This window comes from Microcaecilia unicolor, chromosome 4, assembly GCF_901765095.1.
Source record: "Microcaecilia unicolor chromosome 4, aMicUni1.1, whole genome shotgun sequence".
NCBI classification, from domain to species: domain Eukaryota; kingdom Metazoa; phylum Chordata; class Amphibia; order Gymnophiona; family Siphonopidae; genus Microcaecilia; species Microcaecilia unicolor.
This window is the reverse complement of record NC_044034.1, coordinates 188,313,984-188,335,453: the sequence shown is the minus strand read 5'-3', so window position 1 is coordinate 188,335,453 and position 21,470 is coordinate 188,313,984. Positions and strand designations below refer to the sequence as shown.

At 44.2% G+C, this 21,470-nt stretch overlaps 1 protein-coding gene across 1 annotated transcript in view; it reads left to right on the top strand.

Annotated features, from left to right (window-relative positions):
* Positions 1–2,077: 2,077 nt before the first annotated feature.
* Positions 2,078–21,470, top strand: part of PLEKHA7 (pleckstrin homology domain containing A7) — a 927,681-nt gene continuing 908,288 nt past the window's right edge. Inside the window, 3 exon segments of the mRNA XM_030201054.1 lie at positions 2,078–2,163; positions 2,315–2,391; positions 2,584–2,641. Of these exon segments, the coding sequence (XP_030056914.1) occupies positions 2,078–2,163; positions 2,315–2,391; positions 2,584–2,641 (221 nt within the window).

Genomic DNA, 21,470 nt, shown 5'->3' with positions numbered 1-21,470 from the left:
AAGGGCCTTCCATATGGGGGCCTCGTCGGATGGGGCCTGTTTGAAGTGTGGCGAGATGGGAGTACGGCTAGGCCATATGTTTTGGCATTGTGAAAAAATAGCAAAGTTCTGGAAGAGTCTCCTAAAGCATGTATCTCTAATATGGAGGACAACTTGGTGTTATGAACCACACTTACTGTTTGACAACCCGAGATGGGAGTCTCCGGCTCCAGCTGGTTCCAGAGGTTTTGCAATTAGAGCAACAGTTGTAGCGAAGAAAGTAATATTGAGTGAGTGGATTACAAATAAAATCCCTACAGTCAATCAATGGAGAAGACAGATGGTTGTCTCATGAGGTTTGAGAGAAGGCTGGTAGATCAGAAAGAAGCTTTTAAAGAAACAGTTTTTTGCAAGATATGGACTCCATTTTGGTTGACATTGCCACCAGCAGCGAAAGGTCCTATATTAAATCTGTGATGTACTTAATTACAAAATAATTGCCTGCGTGGGTAAGGAGTGTAACATAGATGTTTAGGCATCATAGGTAATGAGAAGAAGAATGGTTCCCTGTTGGGGGGGGGGGGGGGGGGAATTAGTAGAATTAGAGAATGTACAAAATGATGATGTGACAGTATGCTGTTTGAATGTTTGATTTAAGACTTAGCTGCAATGGATACTGTATAACACTATTTGCCTATTGTTTGATACCATCATCAATAAAAATTTATTTGAAATAAACATGAAAAAGAAAATAAGATGATACCTTTTTTATTGGACATAATTTAGTACATTTCTTGATTAGCTTTCGAAGGTTGCCCTTCTTCGTCAGATTGGAAATAAGCAAATCTTGGTAGATGACAGTATATATAAGTGAGACATCAAAGCATTTCAGTGACAATCTAACGGTGGGGATGGAGGTGGATGGGTGAGACAGGGGGATATGCATGGAGACAGGAGAGTGACAAACAAAGCAGTACAATTTACAATTTTATGGCTTATAATGGGCTAGAAAGCCCAGATCTCTGTTAAGTCCTGTCTGGTGGGTGTCAAAATATTTAATCATTCTGACTTCAAAGTCTTATGTTCCTGTATTGTTTTAAAGTTACCTTTCAGGATTCTTACTATGAAATCACTAGTACAGTGTTCTGTTTTTGTAAAGTGTTGCCCCACAGGCGTGGCATCCTGGCTGGTAATGGCGTTTTTCATGTGATGTCTATGTAAGTTAAATCTTGTTTTTAGCATCTGGCTTGTTTCTCCAATATAGCATCCTTGGTCACATTTTTTACACTGGATGATGTATACCACATTGGAAGATGAGCACGTGCAGGATTCCTTTATGTTGAATGTTTTTCCTTTGTGAATGACTGTGGGGTCCTGTACGCTAGGAAGAAGGTAAAGGACGGATCTCACGGATCCAATGCTGAAATCTTTTGAAATCCAGTTATGAACCAGACCCCCATTCTCTGCTATATTCAATGAACTTGTAGAATTACTATTACTGCTCTCCACACTGTTAGAGCTAAGCCATAGGAGGCACTGGCCAGCTCTGTGGGTACTTGAGCATTCCCAGTATTGAACAAACTCCTTGACTGTGTTCAAGGACAAATAATTTGCATTGGATTTAGCACCCTCAATAATCCTGAAAAGTTGTGTCCTAAGGAGCTTAAGCAATGCTGTACAGTACAGATAGTATGATTGAGTCGCTGGGCCACAGAACTGCCAGAGGCTACAAGACATAATATAGAAAAGTGGTCAAAAGACTTATACATCGCGGGAGGGGAAACATAAATAAGTAAGTCTATAACAGAAACATGGGGGGGAAATCCATCTCAACTAACTTCCAGACACCCGAAAGCTCCCAATCGGTGAGTATTTCCGACTAAAAGTGCGCTTTCGTCCCGTGTTTTCAGTCGGCTAAAGCCCCATTTCCCTTCTTCTTCATCTCAGGTCTCACCAGCTCTAGGATGCTCGCTAGACCCTGCGGACCTTTAAGGAGGAGGAGGAGGTGGTGGTCTGTGAGCGCCCCTGGCGGGCAGGGATGAAAGCGAGCGGGCCGCTGAGTCCTGGCCCTGGGAGAAGCGTCCTCCTGGCTGCGAACATGGCGGCGGGCGCGGGCGAGCGGGATACGTTACCTGCGCCTTGGTCTTATGGTGTTTGCCAAGACGGCAGGGTTTTTTTCGTCAAGTAAGGGTTTATTTTGCGGGGTCACCAAGGGTTTTTAATGCAGCTTGCAATTATATGTTGCGCTGTTCCACCCTCCCTTCATGTTTTTTTGTTGCTTTCTTGCTACTAACAGGTGCATGATTTTTTTTTATTATTTGCTTTCGTTTGCTAGTGACCAAACTCGCTCAACTACATGGTTGCATCCTCGCACCGGTGAACCTGTCAACTCTGGCCATATGATACGGTCAGGTGGGTGAAGGGAAGGAAGAGAAAAACCACACATATTGCTTTCTTTTACTGGTTTCAGGACCTTTTCTTTACTTTTCGTTTGTTCTGCTCCGAAAAATGCGAGCAGCGCTCTTTCAGTGGGGACGTTCTAGAAGGGGAGGTGAGTTTTCGCAAAGTTTTTCACTCTCTCTCTTCCTTCGTCCTGCTTTCTAGATTTGCCCCGAGGATGGGAAGAGGGCTTCACCGAAGAGGGAGCCAGTTACTTCATCGAGTGAGTATGGACCTCCGCTGGTACTTTGTGAGCTCATCTGTTACGGGAAACCTCTTGCAGGGATCTGGGACGGACGTGGCACCTGTTGTTTTGCTTCCTTTACCGTACTCTAGGTTTTATACCTTTGCAATCATGACAAGGGAAGGGGGTAGATGAGAAACACACGTTTGGGGTGTTTAGTGGTATGGGAAGTGGGCCGCTTCTTTCTGGCCTTTTTTTGATTCTTGGGTTTTCTGCTTCCATTTGTTGCCCCAGTGGCATGGAAGGCTGTTGGTTCTTTTGGTTACTATCGGGATTGCAGGTGGTGAAACTTTTGAAGGTTGTGGTTTCAGAATTGCTGCTCAGTGCCCTTTGAAACCCGGTGCTTGACATTGTTTACCCGAGCCGCACTGAACGGAATCAACTTGTCGATCACCCTGGAGTTTATGCAGATTAGTAGGCGCTGGTTTGCAGACACACGGTTGTGCACATTCCGCAGTTTGTAGAGTGCGATTTAGTGCGTAGGCAAGTGCTGTACTTTCCTGGTCAGTGGAGATTGTCTTTACTTATAACCCTCAAGCTAAGTGGAGATTATAGATTTCAGTAATAATTTTTTACATGCAGTTTCCATTTTTCCATGTTTATTCTTTCGTGGGTTTTAGGAATGTAAATGCATGATGGTATAAGAGAAAGCCATGGTGTATTGACACACCTTATCTCCAGTATCAATGTTTATTGCAATATATTGCAGGTCTCTCTTTATGCAGTGGGGCATGAGATATATACCATGTATTAGCATGCACTGCACATTATTATATTGAGCTTTTACAGGTTACAGTTGGTGCTAGAAACAGTCGCTAATCTATCTTTCTTCCTTGTACCAAACTTTGTATTTTGTTATTCTTTAGTAATTGTCTATTTTGATTTTTTTCCTGTGTTTTAGTAACTAATATAGGTTGAAAGCTGAGAACAGTATCATCATATCATTAAAATACATTTAACACAAAAAAGAGAAGAATCTGTGCTACAAGTTTACAGTGTATCAAATCTAATATGTAAACTGGTTTGTTACCACAGAAAGGCAGTCTAAAAAGAATTTAAACAAACAAAACATCAACATATACTCAAGCCACTTGCCTTCTGTCTAGTAGCAATTGAAATTAAACAAGGGGCAGTTCTCTAAGCGGGCATTTCCATTTAGGCCTCTTGAGGATGTGTGGTGAGAGTTAGAGGCCGAGCGAAACTGAAATTGGCTAGAAAGCTTTTGGCCTTAAACTGAAACTGCAGCTGAAACTGAAAAGTTAAGTTTGGTTGTGTGAATGTGAATCAGTGAGGGCCGCTAGAGATTGTCTGAGCTTGCAGTCTGCATCCCTCTGCTAAACTCAAGGTATCCAAGACAGAATTCAATTTAAATAATGAAAGACCATATTTTACCTCCAAGTAAAATAGCCTTATCACACATGGACCTCTGCTAATTAAAACTGAAACTAAAAGCCACAGTGGTTTTACAATGGCTGACTTCCCGTCACATGTAGAGAAGCAGCTGATGTCATATCTCCACAGAGTCTAATTCCTAAGGAGTTTATCATCCCAAATTTACAGATTTAAATTCCTGCTAAAATTTTGTATCAAAAGTGTTTATGGGTGCACTCTATTACCATATAAAGTATTGTGCAAGATCATAACTACATTAATTTCAATCTCAGTATAGAAAAAAAAATACAAAGAGTAGCCCCCCTCCTCCCAGGACTACCTTACATCCCTGGTGGTCTAGGGCAGGAGCGATGCCCTAGTCATGGCAGCTAGTTTGAGAGCCAACCTGGAATGGGCAGGAATAACTGGGGGTAACTTGTGCTCCAGCTACACCCCTAGACCACCAGGAATTGTAAGATAGACTCAGGGAGCGTATGGATGGGGAGGGGGGAAGGGAGATGGAGGGATAAAGCACAAATTGTTCGCTTTCACCAAAAACACATGATTGTTTTCAGCCAAAACCGAAATCAGGCAGAAAAAGGGTTTGGGGTCGGGTCTTGGCATCGTAACTGAAACTGTAATTTGGTCGGCCTCTAGGTGAGAGCCTGTTATATAAAGGCATCTGGGCACTCAGGTTCCATTAGAGAATATCAGTGTAACCCAGTATTAGCATGCCTTTTTAATTTTTAGCAGCTACAGTATGGAATACTTTGCCAGTCCAGCTAAGAATTTTAACTTGCTATGGTCAATTTAGGAAATAACATAAGAGATTATTTTTTTTTTAACTGTTGTATGGAGCTATAGTTCTCAGGAAATTGTTGGATTTCTTGATTCTGTAATCTGCATAGAACTTGGTGGTTATTGAGGACTATAAGAATAAACTTATGTTTACATGCCTGCAATTATGCCAGCTGTAGAGCTGCTGTAAGCGCAGTAGGGATGTGTTTAACTGACAGTAGGTTTATGCATGTAAGTGGAAGCCATGCCCATGTGTATCCCCCCCCCCGCATTTACACAGAATGCTATTAAGCACTATTCTGTAACACCCGCCTGCAAAAATGCCAGTATTCTGTGAATTTATATGTGCAAGGGGATGCATAAATTTAGGCACCCAGTTATAGAATCGCCTTTCACATAAATCACTAGTAATGCCAGCTCAGAAATATGTGGTGAAGAAAGGCCTTTAGGGTTGCAGCTGGACTTGGAAACAATGTTATATTGTTAATATTTAGGAAGAACTTAAAATTATATTGGTATGGGAAGAGGGAACGTATTTGTTTTGTTTCTTGTTCTACATTGTCTTTGTTTGTACATCATCTTGAACATAATATTAAAGTGAGGATCTTTAAAGTTTTTTATTAATCAGGTCAAAGAAAAGCAAAAGAAGTATGTATTCCCATCCCAACCTAGAATTCCTCACAGTTTTTCAAATAACCAAGGGCCTCTTTTTCAAAGCCACACTGTAAATGAGAGGAAGCCCGTAGGAACTGAATGGGCTTCCTCTCATTTGCTGTGCAGGAATCATTATAGTGGCTTTGTAAAAGAGGCCCCCAAGTTTGTAATTTTGCACAAAACCATAAGGGTGTTGTGTGGTGCATTTTATTTATTTATTTATTTATTTATAATTTCACAAATAATTACAAGATACACTTGTTAAGGAAAACTCGGAAATAAAACATCTGACAAAAGAAATTACAATAATATTTCCATATCAAAAAGAAACAATATTTTCCTATCTTAGACCACCAACACTTTAAGAGGGAGTCAAAAAAGTTGAAGGAGAACAGCATCAAATTATTTATCATTTTTTTTGTGGCAATATGACCTAGACCGCCCCACAGGTAGTCAATACTTCATTATTTCCCTTAATCCAAGAGGTCATTTGACAATCTTCTTTGATCCAACAAAGCTTTTCAATTGTTCAGGTTCATAAAAAATGTACTTATTATCCAAGTATTTGATTAGACATTTACATGGATAGGCTAGCAAAAAGCTAGCACCCAAAGCTTTAACTTCATCTCTCAATAATAAGAACTCTCTTCTTTTTTGCTGAGTGAATCTAGCTACATCCAGATAGATCCACAAACGAGATCCCAAGAAAGTTTTTTGAGCATTTTTGAAATATAGTTTCATAATTAAATTGAGGTCTTGCTCAAAAACCAAAGAAACTAACAAAGTTGAACGAGTATAAATTTCAGGCAGTGAGTTTTCAAGAGAAGCTGTTAAGTTTTGTAATCCATCCTCTTGCATTCCCTGCTCTGCTGATTTTCTCCTTTGTTCCTCCATTTCCTTCTGTGGAATTGGTAGATAATATAGTTTATTTAGAGGAGGAATCATCTCGGGGGAACAATTAAGAACCTCAGTAAGATATTTCTTAAATAATTCTAAACCACTCAGTTCAACCATTTTCGGGAAATTTGTGTGGTGCATTTTAGTTTAGCTCATACCTTTTTCAGTGGCAGCTCAAGACAAGTTACACTCAGGTACAGTAGTTATTTCCAGTCCCCAGAGGGCTTGTAATCTATTGGAGGGTGAAGTCACTTGTCCAGGTTTTTGAATTCTGGCTTCTCTGGTTTTTAGTCCATTGCTCTAACCACTAGGCTACTCTTCCACTTCACCTCTATCTTTAGTTGCTAGATAATCTATTTCATCATTGCAGGCCTAGTCCCCTTTCTCTCTTGTAATTACCAAATACTTGCCCAGAGGTTGGGGGTTTGTCTATAATCCCCAACTGAAAGTGGAAAACACTTGGGGTCCTGTTTACTAAGGTGCACTAGCGTTTTTAGCACATGCTAGAGTTTGCTCCTATGTTTCTATGGGTGACTTTAGCATTTAGCGCGTGCTAATCAGCGCACGCTAAAAATGCTAGTGTGCCATTAGTGCTGCTTAGTAAACAGGACCATTAGTTTGATGTCATATCTTCTTATATAAATCATGAAACCCAGTGTTAATAATTTCTGCATTACTCATGCTTAAACTGGGAACAAGTGCAGATGTTCCAGATATGGCACAGCCTTCTCCCACCTAGCTCCACAAAAATTGTTAGTAGCTGTTGTAACAAGTCCACTGTTCTTTTCAGAAGTCCCAAGTATGTGATGATACAGTAGACAAGATGGACGAGCACTATTGCCTAAATTATCTGATCAAAGTTAGCATCCAATGGGAAAGGACAAATTTGGTGCATGACATGTAGGTTGACTAAACTCTTATCATAGAAGCAACATGATTCTCCATTGTTAGTCAAATGTATTATTACCCTCAAACTTTGGATAGTGAAGCTCAGTTGAATCCTATCTTCTCCCCACACGGGGCTCTCATCTGCTGTTACCTTGCACATTCCTTCCATCCATAACAGCAGTGTTTTATCCAGATTAATTTTAGTAAGTTATCCTTTATCCATTCTTCAACCTGCAGGTCACATTCCTCCATTAAAAGGTAAGCTGTATTTCTAGATTCTTTAAATGGAATATCAATTTGAATATTGCTCACAAAAAGAAAGTAAACCATCCCCAAGTTACATAACAGTGAACCAAATGGGCAAAGAAATATATTGAATAGAATGGGTGATGGAGGAGATCCTTGTGGTACACCTAATTTTTGTCTCTTAGGGTTTGAAAGACCATCAGCCCTCTTTACTCTCCAAGCCTCTCTGATCTGTCCTTGAGTTGAAGGTAGAAGAGAGGTTAAGTCACAGCCGAAGAGCCTCCCTGTCACTGTCTTCAGTAGTCCTGAGTCATTGAACAATTGCAACCAGCCTTCTACAGTAAAACCTGTCTAATAAAGATCATAAATGTTTAGGATATCTCTTCATGAAGGACATGATTGCTAAAGCTGGAAATATAATTTACTAGTAAAAAAGGCCCGTTTCTGACACAAATGAAACGGGCGCTAGCAAGGTTTTCCTTGGAGTGTGTATGTTTGGGAGAGTGTATGTGAGAGTGACTGTTTGAGAGTTAGAGTGAAAGTGTGAGTGTGTGAGAGAGAGAGTGAGTCTGGGTGTGAGTGTGTTTGTGAGAGAGTGTGTGTGTGAGAATGAGAGTGTGTGCAAGTGTGTATGTGAGACACAGTGTGAGAGAGAGTGTGTGTGTGTGGGCGAGAGAGAGAGTGTGTGTGAGACACAGATTCTCTGTGAGAGTGAGTGTATGAGACCAAGCGAGTGTGTGAGTGACTGTGTGGCACATAGAGAGTGAATGTGATACAGTGTGAGACAGAGTGTGTGAGAGGGAGAGTCAGAAAGACATTGTATATGAGAGAGAGAGTGTGAGCCGTGCCCTCCCAATCCATGGCCATCTGTCCCCTGCCCCCCTCCATTCATCCTTTTCCAGCAATTCCCCTATCTCCCTGAGCCCTGCCCTCCCAATCCATGGCCATCCATGTTTCTCTGTCACCTGCCCCCTCCATTCATCCCTATCCAGCATTCCCCTCTCTGCCTGAGGCCTGCCCTGCAATCCATATCCATCCATGCCCATCTGTCCCCTCCATTCATCCCTATCCAGCAATTCCCCTCTCCCTGAGTCCTGCCCTTCCAATCCATGCCCATCCATGCTCATCTGTCACCTGGCTCCTCCATTTTCCCTATCCAGCAATTGCCCTCTCTCCCTGAGGCCTGCCCTCCCAATCCATATCCATCCATGCCCATCTGTCCCCTCCATTCATCCCTATCCAGCATTTCCCCTCTCTGCCTGAGGCCTGTCCTGCAATCCATAGCCATCCATGCCCATCTGTCCCCTCCATTTTTCCCTATCCAGCATTTTCCCCTCTCTGCCTGAGGCCTGTCCTGCAATCCATATCCATCCATGCCCATCTGTCCCCTCCATTCATCCCTATCCAGCAATTCCCCTCTCCCTGAGTCCTGCCCTTCCAATCCATGTCCATCCATGCTCCTCTGTCACCTGGCCCCTCCATTTTCCCTATCCAGCATTTCCCCTCTCTGCCTGAGGCCTGTCCTGCAATCCATATCCATCCATGCCCATCTGTCCCCTCCATTCATCCCTATCCAGCAATTCCCCTCTCCCTGAGTCCTGCCCTTCCAATCCATGCCCATCCATGCTCATCTGTCACCTGGCTCCTCCATTTTCCCTATCCAGCAATTGCCCTCTCTCCCTGAGGCCTGCCCTCCCAATCCATATCCATCCATGCCCATCTGTCCCCTCCATTCATCCCTATCCAGCATTTCCCCTCTCTGCCTGAGGCCTGTCCTGCAATCCATAGCCATCCATGCCCATCTGTCCCCTCCATTTTTTCCCTATCCAGCATTTCCCCTCTCTGCCTGAGGCCTGTCCTGCAATCCATATCCATCCATGCCCATCTGTCCCCTCCATTCATCCCTATCCAGCAATTCCCCTCTCCCTGAGTCCTGCCCTTCCAATCCATGTCCATCCATGCTCCTCTGTCACCTGGCCCCTCCATTTTTCCCTTTCCAGCAATTTCCCTCTCTCCCTGAGCTCTGCCCTCCCAATCTATGCCCATCCATGCTCCTCTGTCCCCTGCCCCCTCCATTCTTCCTTTTCATGTAATTCCCCTCTCTTCCTTCCATGACCCCTCCTCGCATCCATGCTCCTCTCTGTCCCATGTCCCAGCCTGGCCCGCCCTCTTCTTCCCCCCCCCCCCTCTTCGCATCCATGCTGTCGTTTTTCCCCTGCCCTCCTGCTCCCAGTGTTCAACTTTGCTGCCCACCCACATCCCTTTTCTTTTTTTTTTTATTTACCTCCGTGGTGGCGGTTCCGGCAGCGCAGCGTCAGGGAAGAAGGCGGCGCTCCCGACGTCTAGCCTTCCCTTCGCTGTGTTCCGCCTTCTTCTGACGTCACATTGACGTCAGAAGAAGGCGGAACACAGCGAAGGGAAGGCTAGACGTCGGGAGCGCCGCCTCCTTCCCTGACGCTGCGCTGCCGGAACCGCCACCACAGAGGTAAATGTAATATAGTAAACGCACCGTGCGTGGGTGCGATCCGTTTGTTTTTTTTTCTGGCCTCGCGATCCGTGTGTTTTCCCCGCCCTCGACGTCATGACGTTTGACGCGAGGGCGGGGCAGAGACGGCTGGGTGGCTTCACACCACGAACGCCACGAACCCCACGAACCCTTCAGGGAGTGTTTTTTAGTGACTTCAGAACGTTGTCCTCATTAGAACGTTCACGGTGCGTTTTATTATATTAGATAGGGATTTGTATTGTTTAGAATACATTGGAGGCCCTTTTAGTGCAGCTTAGTAACATGGGGGTTTCCTGCTCACTGAGGCTACTTTTAACATGGCAGTAAAAATGGCTGCATTTTCTATTTCCCCCATTGAGGGCCAAGTGCTGATTTCCCAATTAATGCATGAGCCTTCCTACGCCAACGGTGTGCTAATTGGTTAGCATGTGGTTATGCAGTTACGCTAACTGATTAGTAGTGGACATGCCTACTGTCTACCCCAAACACCTCTAGTGGTAAAAAAATATTTTCTGTTTTTTAATTAATGCTGAACAGAACTACCGTCGGATGCTTGAGCACACCTCGTGGTAGTGGATTTTAACCTGTGATAAGCACACATTAGTGCTTACTGCAGCTTAGTAAAAGGACCTCATTGCTTGTTAGCATGCCTAAAAACATTTACTACATGCCAAATGAATTAGTGCACAATAAAAATTGATTTTTCTTATGTTAAAATAATTCTAATGCCTATTAAAACTTTTTTTTTATTAGTGTCTGAAATCAAAAAATTGTTTTCAGAGTTTTCTTGATTTTCAGGCAAACATTATTTTTGCTAGGTATGTCCCTAATAATTTAAAGGGCCCTTTTACTAAGGCCCACTAACGATTAGTGTAACCAGTATAGAAAAATTATATATATATGTATATATATATATATATATATATATATTTTTTTTTTTACCTACCCGGCCATGAGAGCACTGGAGGGGCTTAGGGAGGTCTGCCTGATGTCGCTGGCGGGTCCCATGCGGAATTGTGAATTTGGCGCAAACTGCAGGCGTCCGGACTGACACTAGGAGAAGGAGAGCCGGACATGGTAGGTAGGAGATGTCCTGAGGCTTGCAGGGCCCAGGACTTGCTGTGCTAGCATGCACAGCGTTTGAGGAATGCGCCAATGTCATCAGTGATGTCATGCGCGCATGCACAGCAGTGAGAGTGTGCTCGGGGACTCCGGAGGGGTACTGGAGCCTCGAGACTGCTGAAGCACCAATGATTTTATTAAAAATGTTGTGGGGGTGCTAATTTTGACCCCGGGAAGGGTTTAATTAATATGCAGCTGAAATTGGGCTTTTGCTACCATCGTGCATGCGTGAAGCGCACACATGTGATGCATTTTAAATAAATTTCAGCCCAGTGGGTGCTGGGAAATGGAGGGAGGCTATTGGAGGCATCTTGGTTGCCAAGGTATCCCTGTAAATGGCGCAGATTCGGGTGCAGACGCAGTACAGTTGAGGGAGACCTGCACTGACACCTGCAAACTCAAAGGTATTAAAAATAAATTTTAAAAATGTTTGCAAAAGTTTCAATGATAGAGTTTAGGTGGTGGAAGCCTGTAGATGTTTGCCATGGGTTTATTTTAGTTCCAGTTGTGTGCAGATTCTAATTTGGTTATTTGGGGGTCAATTTAAATGAAATGTTTTACATAATAGACTTTAGGGCACTGCTGTAACCTGAGTTATATAGTTAAAATCCAAAAATGAAGGTTTTAGATAGTATTTTTAATAAAAAATGCATAATTGAATGTTAGTATGGAGATGTGTCTTTGAATAGAGCTTTCTGATTGGCTGTACTACTCTAGAAAGGAACCTAGCTAAAACAGTTGGTAAGAGAGCAACTGAAGATTTAAAGGAGAGAGGAGGTGTATCTTGACCTGTCTGAGAAAATGAAAAGAAAGGAATAAATGAGAAAGTTTTGATTGAAATAATAGGAGTGCCTGGATACACAAAAAGTGAGAATATGTAAAAATGATAAGGAGGTTTTAGTTCTCTATAAGGAGAAAAGTTGTAATTGATAGATTAAATACTTAAAAATTGATAGTAGTTAATTTAAGAAATAGTTGGAATATAATTCAGGAGAAATAAAAAAATATTTTTCTCAGAACAGTGTTGTACAAGTACTGAAACTTAGAAATGCTTCAGTAAGTTGAAGAAATTACTACAGGAATTGATATGGTATTACTCCTGAAAGAAAAAATATTCTTTGAGGTTTAAAAGATATTAAGCTTTTATAAGTTCTTGAAGCCAAACAGGTTATTATTAAAGATTAGAACCTATCAGACATTAAATTTATATGAACTCAGAGAAAAAGAAAGGATTTAATTTAAATCAAACCTCCTAGTTCTGTGTGAATTAAATGAGAGCTGTATGTGTGTTGTGTGAATGCTTGAAGATCTTCAAGGATACACCTGCATCTATGAGGAGGACCTGCTCTCAGTAGTCAGGTTAAGGAATTAAAAGTTTATTAGAGTCAGTCAGGAAATCAGACACAGGGAAAATAAGTTTATTTTATTTTATTTAAATTAGAGTTCTCGGTTTAAGGTTCCTGTGATGGCAGGCCAGTGATGTGCTGGTAAATTTTTAACAACAGGCTCTCTCCCCGGTCCACCTCTACGCCCCCCCAAAATTGCAGAGCTGGCTATAGCCGGGAGGGGGGGGGGGGTGCAATGCATTACTCTCTCCAGGAAAAAAAAAATTAAATGATCCCAGGTTCCAATCTAATTCATGTTTAATGTGGGATAAAATGCCATAAATAATAAATATAAACTTTTAATGTTGAGCACCCGATTCTCAAAGTGAACATATTCCAAACACTATAATGAAAATAAAATTATTTCTTTTCTACCTTTGTTGTCTGGTGACTGTTTTTCTGAACATGCTGGCCCAGTATCCGATTCTGCTGCTATCTGTCCTCTTAACTCCGTTTCCAGGGCTTCCTTTCCATTTATTTCTTTCCTTTCTTCTTCATTTCTGGTCCTCAACTTCTGCCTGTTTTCTTCATCCATATGCAGTTTTTCTCCTCTCTTCCTTTTCCCTCATCTCATCTCCTTCCTCACTCTTCCCTCCCTTCTATCCATGTCCAGCATTTCTTCTCTCTCCCCTCCTCTCCCCTGCCCTCCATCCACCCATGTCCAGTGACCCTTCTCTCCCCTTCCCTGCATGCACCCAGCAACCCTCCCCTGCCCTCCATGCACCCATACCCAGTGACCCTCCTCTCCCCTGCCCTGCATGCACCTATATACCCAGCGACACTTCTCTCCCCTGCCCTGCATGCACCCATACCCAGTGACCCTCCTTTCCCCTGCCCTTCATCCACCTAATCCAGCAGTGACCCTCCTCTCCCCTGCCCTCCATCCACCCATACCCAGCGACGACCCTTCTCTCCCTTCCATGATCCACCCATGCCCAGCGACGACCCTTCTCTCCCTTCCATGATCCACCCATGCCCAGCAACGACCCTTCTCTCCCCTGCCACCCCCTCCCGAGTTGTTAATAGAATTCTCCTCCCTCCCTCCCGTCACTGATCTGACTCCTTTAATTCTTCGGGGCAGGCAGTGTTGCCTGCTCGCTGCAAGCACTGACTCAGTCCCCCGCTGGCGCTGCCGGTTCGCGCTTCAAAATGGCTGCCGAGACTTACAAGGGCGAAGTCTCGCGAGGCCGCCTCTGGAAGTCTTGGTGGCCGTTTTTAAAGCGCGAACCTGCAGCGCCAGCGGGGGAGAGTCAGCACTTGCAGCGGGCAGGCAAGACTGCCTGCCCCGAAGAATTCGTCAGGTCGGTGATGTGAGGGAAGAGGGAGGGAGGAGAGCCGGCTCACGGGTTTCAACAACCGGCTCGCAAGAGCCGAGCAAAGTTAACAAGCGGCTCTTGCGAGCCAGTGCGAGCCGGCTCCAGCACACCACTGCGGCAGGCCCACTCAAAGTTACACATACACTGAAGGGAGGTAGTTTCTTTCCTGTTATTTTTATTTGAAGTAAAGGTTTAGGGAGAAGACAAAGACATTCAAGACAGATGAAAAATTGAAGAACCAAGAAAGCTGGAAAATAAAGATAAGTAAAGAAGAAGAAAAGCTAAATGTAAAGACTTTAGAACTGAGAGAAGCACTATGCACTTGCCTTAATACTCATTCTTAGCTTGAAAAACCTGTAACCTACTACTTATCTCTCTATATAAAAGGCAACACCAACATTCTATGAAGCCTCCAGCCGGAAGTGTGAAGGGAGCGAGATATCCGGTTTCCCTATGAGTGTCTGCCCCGCCCTCTCCGTAACAGTCAGTGAAGGAAAACAGCAGAGCACGAAATCAAATCGCTGGCTCTGTAACAGTGAAGGACTCAGAGGGGGGAGGGGAGAGAGGCCAGAGGGCAGGGACACACACACTCCCACATGCACACAGAAGAAAACATTGCTAGCCCTCGTTTCATTTGCATCAGAAACGGGGCTTTTTTACTAGTAATTTATGTAGCGCTACTAGATGTACGCAGCGTTGTACTCTTGAACATGAAGAGACAGTCCCTGCTCAACAGAGCTTACAATCTAATTAGGACAGACAAACAGGACACACAAGAGATAAGGGAATATTAAAGTGAGGATGATAAAATAAGGGTTCTGAACAAGTGAACAAGGGTTAGGAGTTAAAAACAGCATCAAAAAGGTGGGCTTTTAGCTTAGATTTGAAGACAGTCATAGATGGAGCTTGACGTACCGGCTCAGGAAGTCTATTCCAGGCATAAGGTGCAGCAAGATAAAAGGAACGGAGTCTGGAGTTAGCAGTGGAGGAGAAGGGTGCAGATAAGAGAGATTTACCCAGTGACCGGAGTTCCCGGGGAGGAATGTAGGGAGAGCGGAGAGGTACTGAGGAGCTGCAGAGTGAATGCACTTATAGGTCAATACGAGGAGTTTGAACTGTATGCGGAAACGGATAGGAAGCCAGTGAAGTGACTTGAGGAGAGGGCTAATATGAGCATAACGACACTGGCGGAATATTAGTTGTGCAGCAGAATTTTGAACAGATTGAAGAGGAGAGAGATGGCTAAGTGGGAGACCTGTGAGAAGCAAGTCGCAATAGTCTAAGCGAGAAGTGATAAGAGCGTGGATGAGGGTTCTGGTAGTGTGCTCAGAAAGGAAAGGGCGAATTTTGCTGATATTATAGAGAAAGAAACGACAGGTTTTAGCAGTCTGTTGAATATGTGCAGAGAAGGAGAGGGAGGAGTCGAAGATGACTCCAAGGTTACGTGCTGATGAGACAGGAAGGATGAGAGTGTTATCCACAGAAATAGAGAATGGGGGAGGAGAAGAGGTTGGTTTAGGGGGAAAGATAAGAAGCTCAGTCTTGGTCATGTTTAGTTTCAGATGGTGTTGAGACATCCAGGCAGCAATGTCAGACAGGCAGGCTGATACTTTGGCCTGGATTTCAGCTGAGATTTCTGTTGTGGAGAGGTAGATCTGAGAGTCATCAGCGTAAAGATGATACTGAAAACCATGGGATGAGATCAGAGTACCAAGGGAAGAAGTATAGATGGAAATCCCTGAGGTACACCAACTGACAGTAGGATAGAAGTAGAAGAGGATCCACTAGAGTATACACTAAAGGTGGGAGAGAAGAAGAAAACCAGGAAAGAACAGAGCCCTGAAATCCAAGTGAGGACAGCGTATCAAGGAGTAGGCTGTGATCAACAGTGTCAAAAGCAGCAGATAGATCGAGAAGGATGAGAAAAGAGAGAGAGAAGTGTTAAAACTAGTTTAATTTCTCATGAAAGTACAATTTATTTCTTAAATTTGCACATCATACTTGTAAAGTAAACCCTGTAAGGGAAAGAAAAATTTAATTGTTAAGTGAAATTCTTTTAAGTTTATTAACTTAAAGGTTCAATGATATAGTTTAGGTGCAATATTTACCTAAAGATTCTTTGTAAGAACACAAAATTCTATGGAAGAGAGACAAACATTAGTATTGTAAATCTGGATCCAGAAGGGAATTTTTAACTATTTATTGTATATTTTAAAATTATTTAGATGGTTTTAATATTTTAAAATAGTTATAACAAATTTTCAGTGCAATAAATTCACTAGTTGCACTTTAATGAATAGTTCATTCATTTTTACCTGTCTGTATTATCTGAGAATATATAACATCTGTTGATTCTCTTCACAGTTTTACACCTTCACACCACTCTTTATAAAAACAATTCATCCGGTGATATTTTTATTGGGTGAGGTATTTTCTTATGTCTAACCTTTCCGTTGTGAGCTAAATACAGTTTCCTTGTCATCAGCAGCAGATGAATCCATTAACTGACGGGTTGTATCCGCCTACCAGCAGGTGGAGATAGAGAACACTGAAAAACCATAGTACCTCTTGGACGGCTAGCCCCAACTGCCTTCAGTATTTCTCTATCTCCCTGCAGGTGTGGACGTAGCTTAATCAGCTCCTGGATTTCAGAATGCCTGGGGTGACTCCTTTGCCAGTTGAGCAAGGGTGTTGTGGCTGGTGGTGCCCACTTTAAAGGCATATAGGTTCACCCTTTCCCTGCCTTACCCATTCCCCCCGCCTCCCGGAGTCCCTCTCTTGCTGCCTGCCTCCAACTTTCCTCACAACGTAAAAAAAAAAAAAGAGCGTTCTTTTTCCAGTGATTCTGGTTCTGTGCAGCTTGACTGGAGCTTGTTGACTCGTGGTGCTCAGCTCTTCCGGGGAGGTCCCGTGGATGCCGTTCCAATTGAGGTAAGTTTTGGCATGAAGCAGCCATTTTATTGCTATGTTCCCGTCCTGTTGGACGATGGCTGCTGAAGGAGTTAAGCGCTGCTCCCGTTGTGGTAAACGCAGATCAGCAGTGGGGCTGTGTAAAACATGCGCCTTAGATGCTCACCTTAGTATGAGCATGGTGAGCGATGTTTCTTCCCGCTCGATGGAGCTGGCAGCGGACGCCATTTTGGAAGCACCGCATGCCTCGACTCTCGCGGTTGTGGAGGAATCTGAATGCAGGGGGACGCCTCATTTAGAGGCTGCCAGAGGAGCTCCTACATCTTGTTTTTCCTAATTTGGAGGCGGAGGGTCGGGGTGAGTTTTTCCTCCCCTGAGTTTGTGCTTTTAATGCATAAGGCTTTCGTGCTGAAAAGAGCTCTGTCGCAGGTGTCTGACACTGCATTGCCTCCTGGCTTTCCTCTGGGTGTTGATGCCCCGGGGATGGCTTCAGAGGTTATTTCCTCCCCCGAGCATTGGAAACACGCTAAACATAGATGGGTAAATTCCCTGTCTGAAAGGGGCGCATATCCTTCCCCCCCCCCCCCCACCCCCGTGGTCGGGCTGTGGGGAGTCTGAGGGATCTGGCAGGCCCTCAGGGATGGATGATCCAGAGGAGGGTGCCTGTTTGCCACTGGATTTGGATGATCCCAATGCGGTCCGAATTTTCCACCGCGACGAGCTGCCAGCTCTCATTAGTGACGCTTTGCAGGCCCTCCCGATCGATGATCCTGCTGAAGGCGAGACCTCCTCTGTTAATCTTAGGATGGCGAGTACTAAGAAGCATACTCGTGCCTTTCCAGTGCATGACTCCATCCAAGAGCTTATTTCTGCTCAATGGTCTGACCCCGATGGGCCTTTGAAAGTGGCCAGGGCTATGGTGAGCTTTACCCTCTGCGTGAGGAGCACTTGGCCCCTTTGGGGATGCCTAAAGTGGATGCGTTGGTCACGGCGGTGACAAAAAAGACCACTCTACCAGTAGAGGGAGGGGTCGCTTTAAAGAACATGCAGGACCGGCGGCTGGAGTCCGCGCTGAAGCGGTCCTTTGAAATTGCGGGCCTTGCCTTGATGGCGTCTATTTGCAGTTCCTATGCAGCCCGGGCATGTCTTTCCTGGCTACAGCAGGCGGTGGAACAGGCCGCCGATGGTGCAGGCCCCCTTTCTGAGGTTGCCCCGCGGATGGAGTCAGCCCTGTCAGTTTTGGCTGACGCCCTTTCTGATCTGGTCAGAGCTTCGGCTAAACAGATGTCTGTGGTGGTGTCCGCCCGCCGCCTTTGGCTGTGGCATTGGGCGGCTGACAAGGCTGGTGTTCAGGGGCACGTTCTGCAGGGGCCGGTTCAAGGCCAGGAGTTCAGGGACGTCCTCTACAATGATGGGACGCCGGTCCACTCCTCCTTGCCTGCAATAGGAGGACGTTTTTTCCTCTTTCTAGAGGAGTGGACCAAGATTACCTCAGATCAGTGGGTCCTGGACCTGATCAGAAAAGGTTAGGACTGGTTTAAAAATTTTCTCGTAGAGATGGTTAACTTGGCAGCTCCTTAGTATGAGGGCATGGGGTTTTGTGAGTTTTGGGTATGTGGGAATGCAAGGGATCAGAGAAGGAGAACAAGTGGGTGAACATTAGAATAACCAGAGCATCAGAGCAATGGTCCATCTAACCCAATATCTTGCTTCCAACAGTGGCGAATCCAGGTCACAAGTATCTCAGAAACCCAAATAGTAGCAACATTCCATGCTACCAATCCCCAGGACAAGCAGTGGCTTCCCCATGTCTATCTAAATAGCAGACTGTAGACTTTTTAAACCCAGATACACTAACTGCGGTTGCCACATCCTCCGGCAATGAATTCCAGACCTTAATTATTCTTTGACTGAAAAAATATTTCCTCCTATTTGTTTTAAAAGGTATTTCCATGTAATTTTATTGAGTGTCCCCTGGTCTTTGTACTTTTTGAAAGGGTGAAAAATTGATTCACTTTTACCTGTTCTACACCACTCAGGATTTTGTAGACCTTAATCATATCCCCCCTCAGCCGTCTCTTTTCCAAGCTGAAGAGCCCTAACCTCTTTAACCTTTCCTAATAATGGGAGGGGTTCTATCCTCTCTATCTTTGAACCTTTTCTAATTTCACGGTATCATCCCAAATTTACAGATTCATATTCCTGCTAAAATTTTAATACTTGTGAGAGGTAAGTAGGAGATTATATGAGGGTGTTATATAGATGGGTGGGATGGGGCTTTGGAAGTACAGAGAAGGTAACTGAAAGCGCTTTTTGGGTTCATCAATAGTTCAATTATTTTATTTTTCCTTCTCTCTGCCTGGCCACCTGTATTAGTCTCTGCCAAACTGTTGTAAATTGGGAGAGGAGGGGCTTTTGGCATGGAAATCCATTGCTTTCAAAGGAAGGAATATGTCTGTTAGGGGTGTGGAAGTAGTTTTAGTGGCTTCTTTGCATATGCTTCTGGAGACTCTGTGTTTTTGGGGAAGTGTACAATGTAAAACATTTGGTGAGGTTCCTGGCAGTTTTCAGATTACTAGGATAATTTCAAGAAATCACTTTTCATCTCTCCTTCCTCACTTTAGTGCTTGCCAAGTTCTGAGAGCATCATCAAAGCCATTTGTTTCAAGTAGTTTCTAATCTGAGGTGACAGAAAAACACCTACTTTTTCTTTTGTAGCAGTTCAGCACTTCAGGGAATGTTGGAATGCAGAAATAAAAGGATAAAGATAGCAATGAAACAAAATCCGAAATAGAGCGAAGTCGTGTGTTCTTCGTCCCCCTCCCCCCCCCATGCACATCCCTAACAGCTGGATGTTCTAATGGAGAAACAGATTTTACTTCACGTTCTGCTGAGCAGTTGGTTTTCAGAACATCTCTGGGAGCATCTAGTTGCCCCCTTCCCCCCCCCCAAAAAAAAAATTTGAGGCCTTTTTAATAAAAGGTTGGCGTACGGTGATGGGCTTGCCGTGCGCCAATCCAGAACTACCGCTGGTAATAGGGTAGTGCCGCGTGTTTCCCAGTTACTGCTGGGTTAGTGCAGAAGCCCTTGCCACCACCTCAATGGGTGGCAATAAGTGCTCCCCCCCCCCCCCCGAAATGGCCATTCGGTAAGTGATTCACTTACTGCGTGGCCATTTCTTTAAATAAAAAAAAGACAGCCTTTTAAAAAAGGGGCTTCAGCACATGTCAAAAACATGCGCTGACGCTAGAGCAAGCCCCCTTTTACCACAGCTTAGTAAAAGGACCCCTGAGTTAACTATGAATCTCAATACTAAGGCTATCAGTTTCTATATAACCAGAATATATAACCAGTCTGAATAATGATCATTCTGACTTAATCAGTGGAGGAAAAGACTTCAGCAATGTCAATGCCTAGTCACAGAATTAGTTATAAAATGCAGGGTGGGCGGCACTCACTGAGCAAGAAACTGCTTGGCTTTGAAGAAGAGTCAAAGCCATCGCCACAGCAGCGCACTTTAAGAGCATGGATAAAGTTTATCCATCTGATTCTAGATTCCCTGGGAGAATAATTTAATCAGAAAATACACAAGATAGTTCTTCTCTCACACAATAAACATACCACAATAACAGCATGATCCAATGTCATTCATGCAGCAAGTTAGCCAAAAAAAAAGAAAAAGAAATGCTTTAATGCTAACGGTTAGCAACATAAGTAGCTTTCAGTAGTCGTAGTGAATGGTATGGGATTTGCGTTACAAGACGTATGAGGAGAGACTTGCTGAACTAAACATGTATACTCTGGAGGAAAGGAGAAACAGGGGTGATATGATACAGATGTTCAAATATTTGAAAGGTATTAATCCGCAAACGAACCTTTTCCGGAGATGGGAAGGTGGTAGAACGAGAGGACATGAAATGAGATTGAAGGGGGGCAGACTCAAGAAAAATGTCAGGAAGTATTTTTTCACGGAGAGAGTAGTGGATGCTTGGAATGCCCTCCCGCGGGAGGTGGTGGAAATGAAAACGGTAACGGAATTCAAACATGCGTGGGATAAGCATAAAGGAATCCTGTGCCGAAGGAATGGATCCTCAGGAACTTAGTCAAGATCGGGAGACGTGGCTGGTTGTTGGGAGGCGGGGATAGTGCTGGGCAGACTTACACGGTCTGTGCCAGAGCCGGTGGTGGGCAGCGGGACTGGTGGTTGGGAGGCGGGGATAGTGCTGGACAGACTTGTACAGTCTGTGCCAGAGCCGGTGGTTGGGAGGAGGGGCTGGTGGTTGGGAGGCGGGGATAGTGCTGGGCAGACTTATACGGTCTGTGCCCTGAAGAGCACAGGTACAAATCAAAGTAGGGTATACACAGAAAGCAGCAAATATGAGTTATCTTGTTGGGCAGACTGGATGAACCGTGCAGGTCTTTTTCTGCCGTCATCTACTATATTTTACTATGTAGTGGACACGTGGTAGGAAGGGGATGCAAGGGTTTCATTGATCAGTTAAAAGGGTGCGGGAACCAAAAAAAGGTTAAGCATTTCAAAGTTATGTTTGTGATATGTGTTAACTAGATACCAAAAGAGAGGGTAAAGGGTAAAGCAGCATACAACAGAGGAGGGGGCAGCCACTTTGTTCCTCTTTTCACTGAGTGGTAAGCATGAGGGGAGTGTGATCATAACACAGATAACTGGCCCCTTGAGATCCAAGATAATTGGAAAT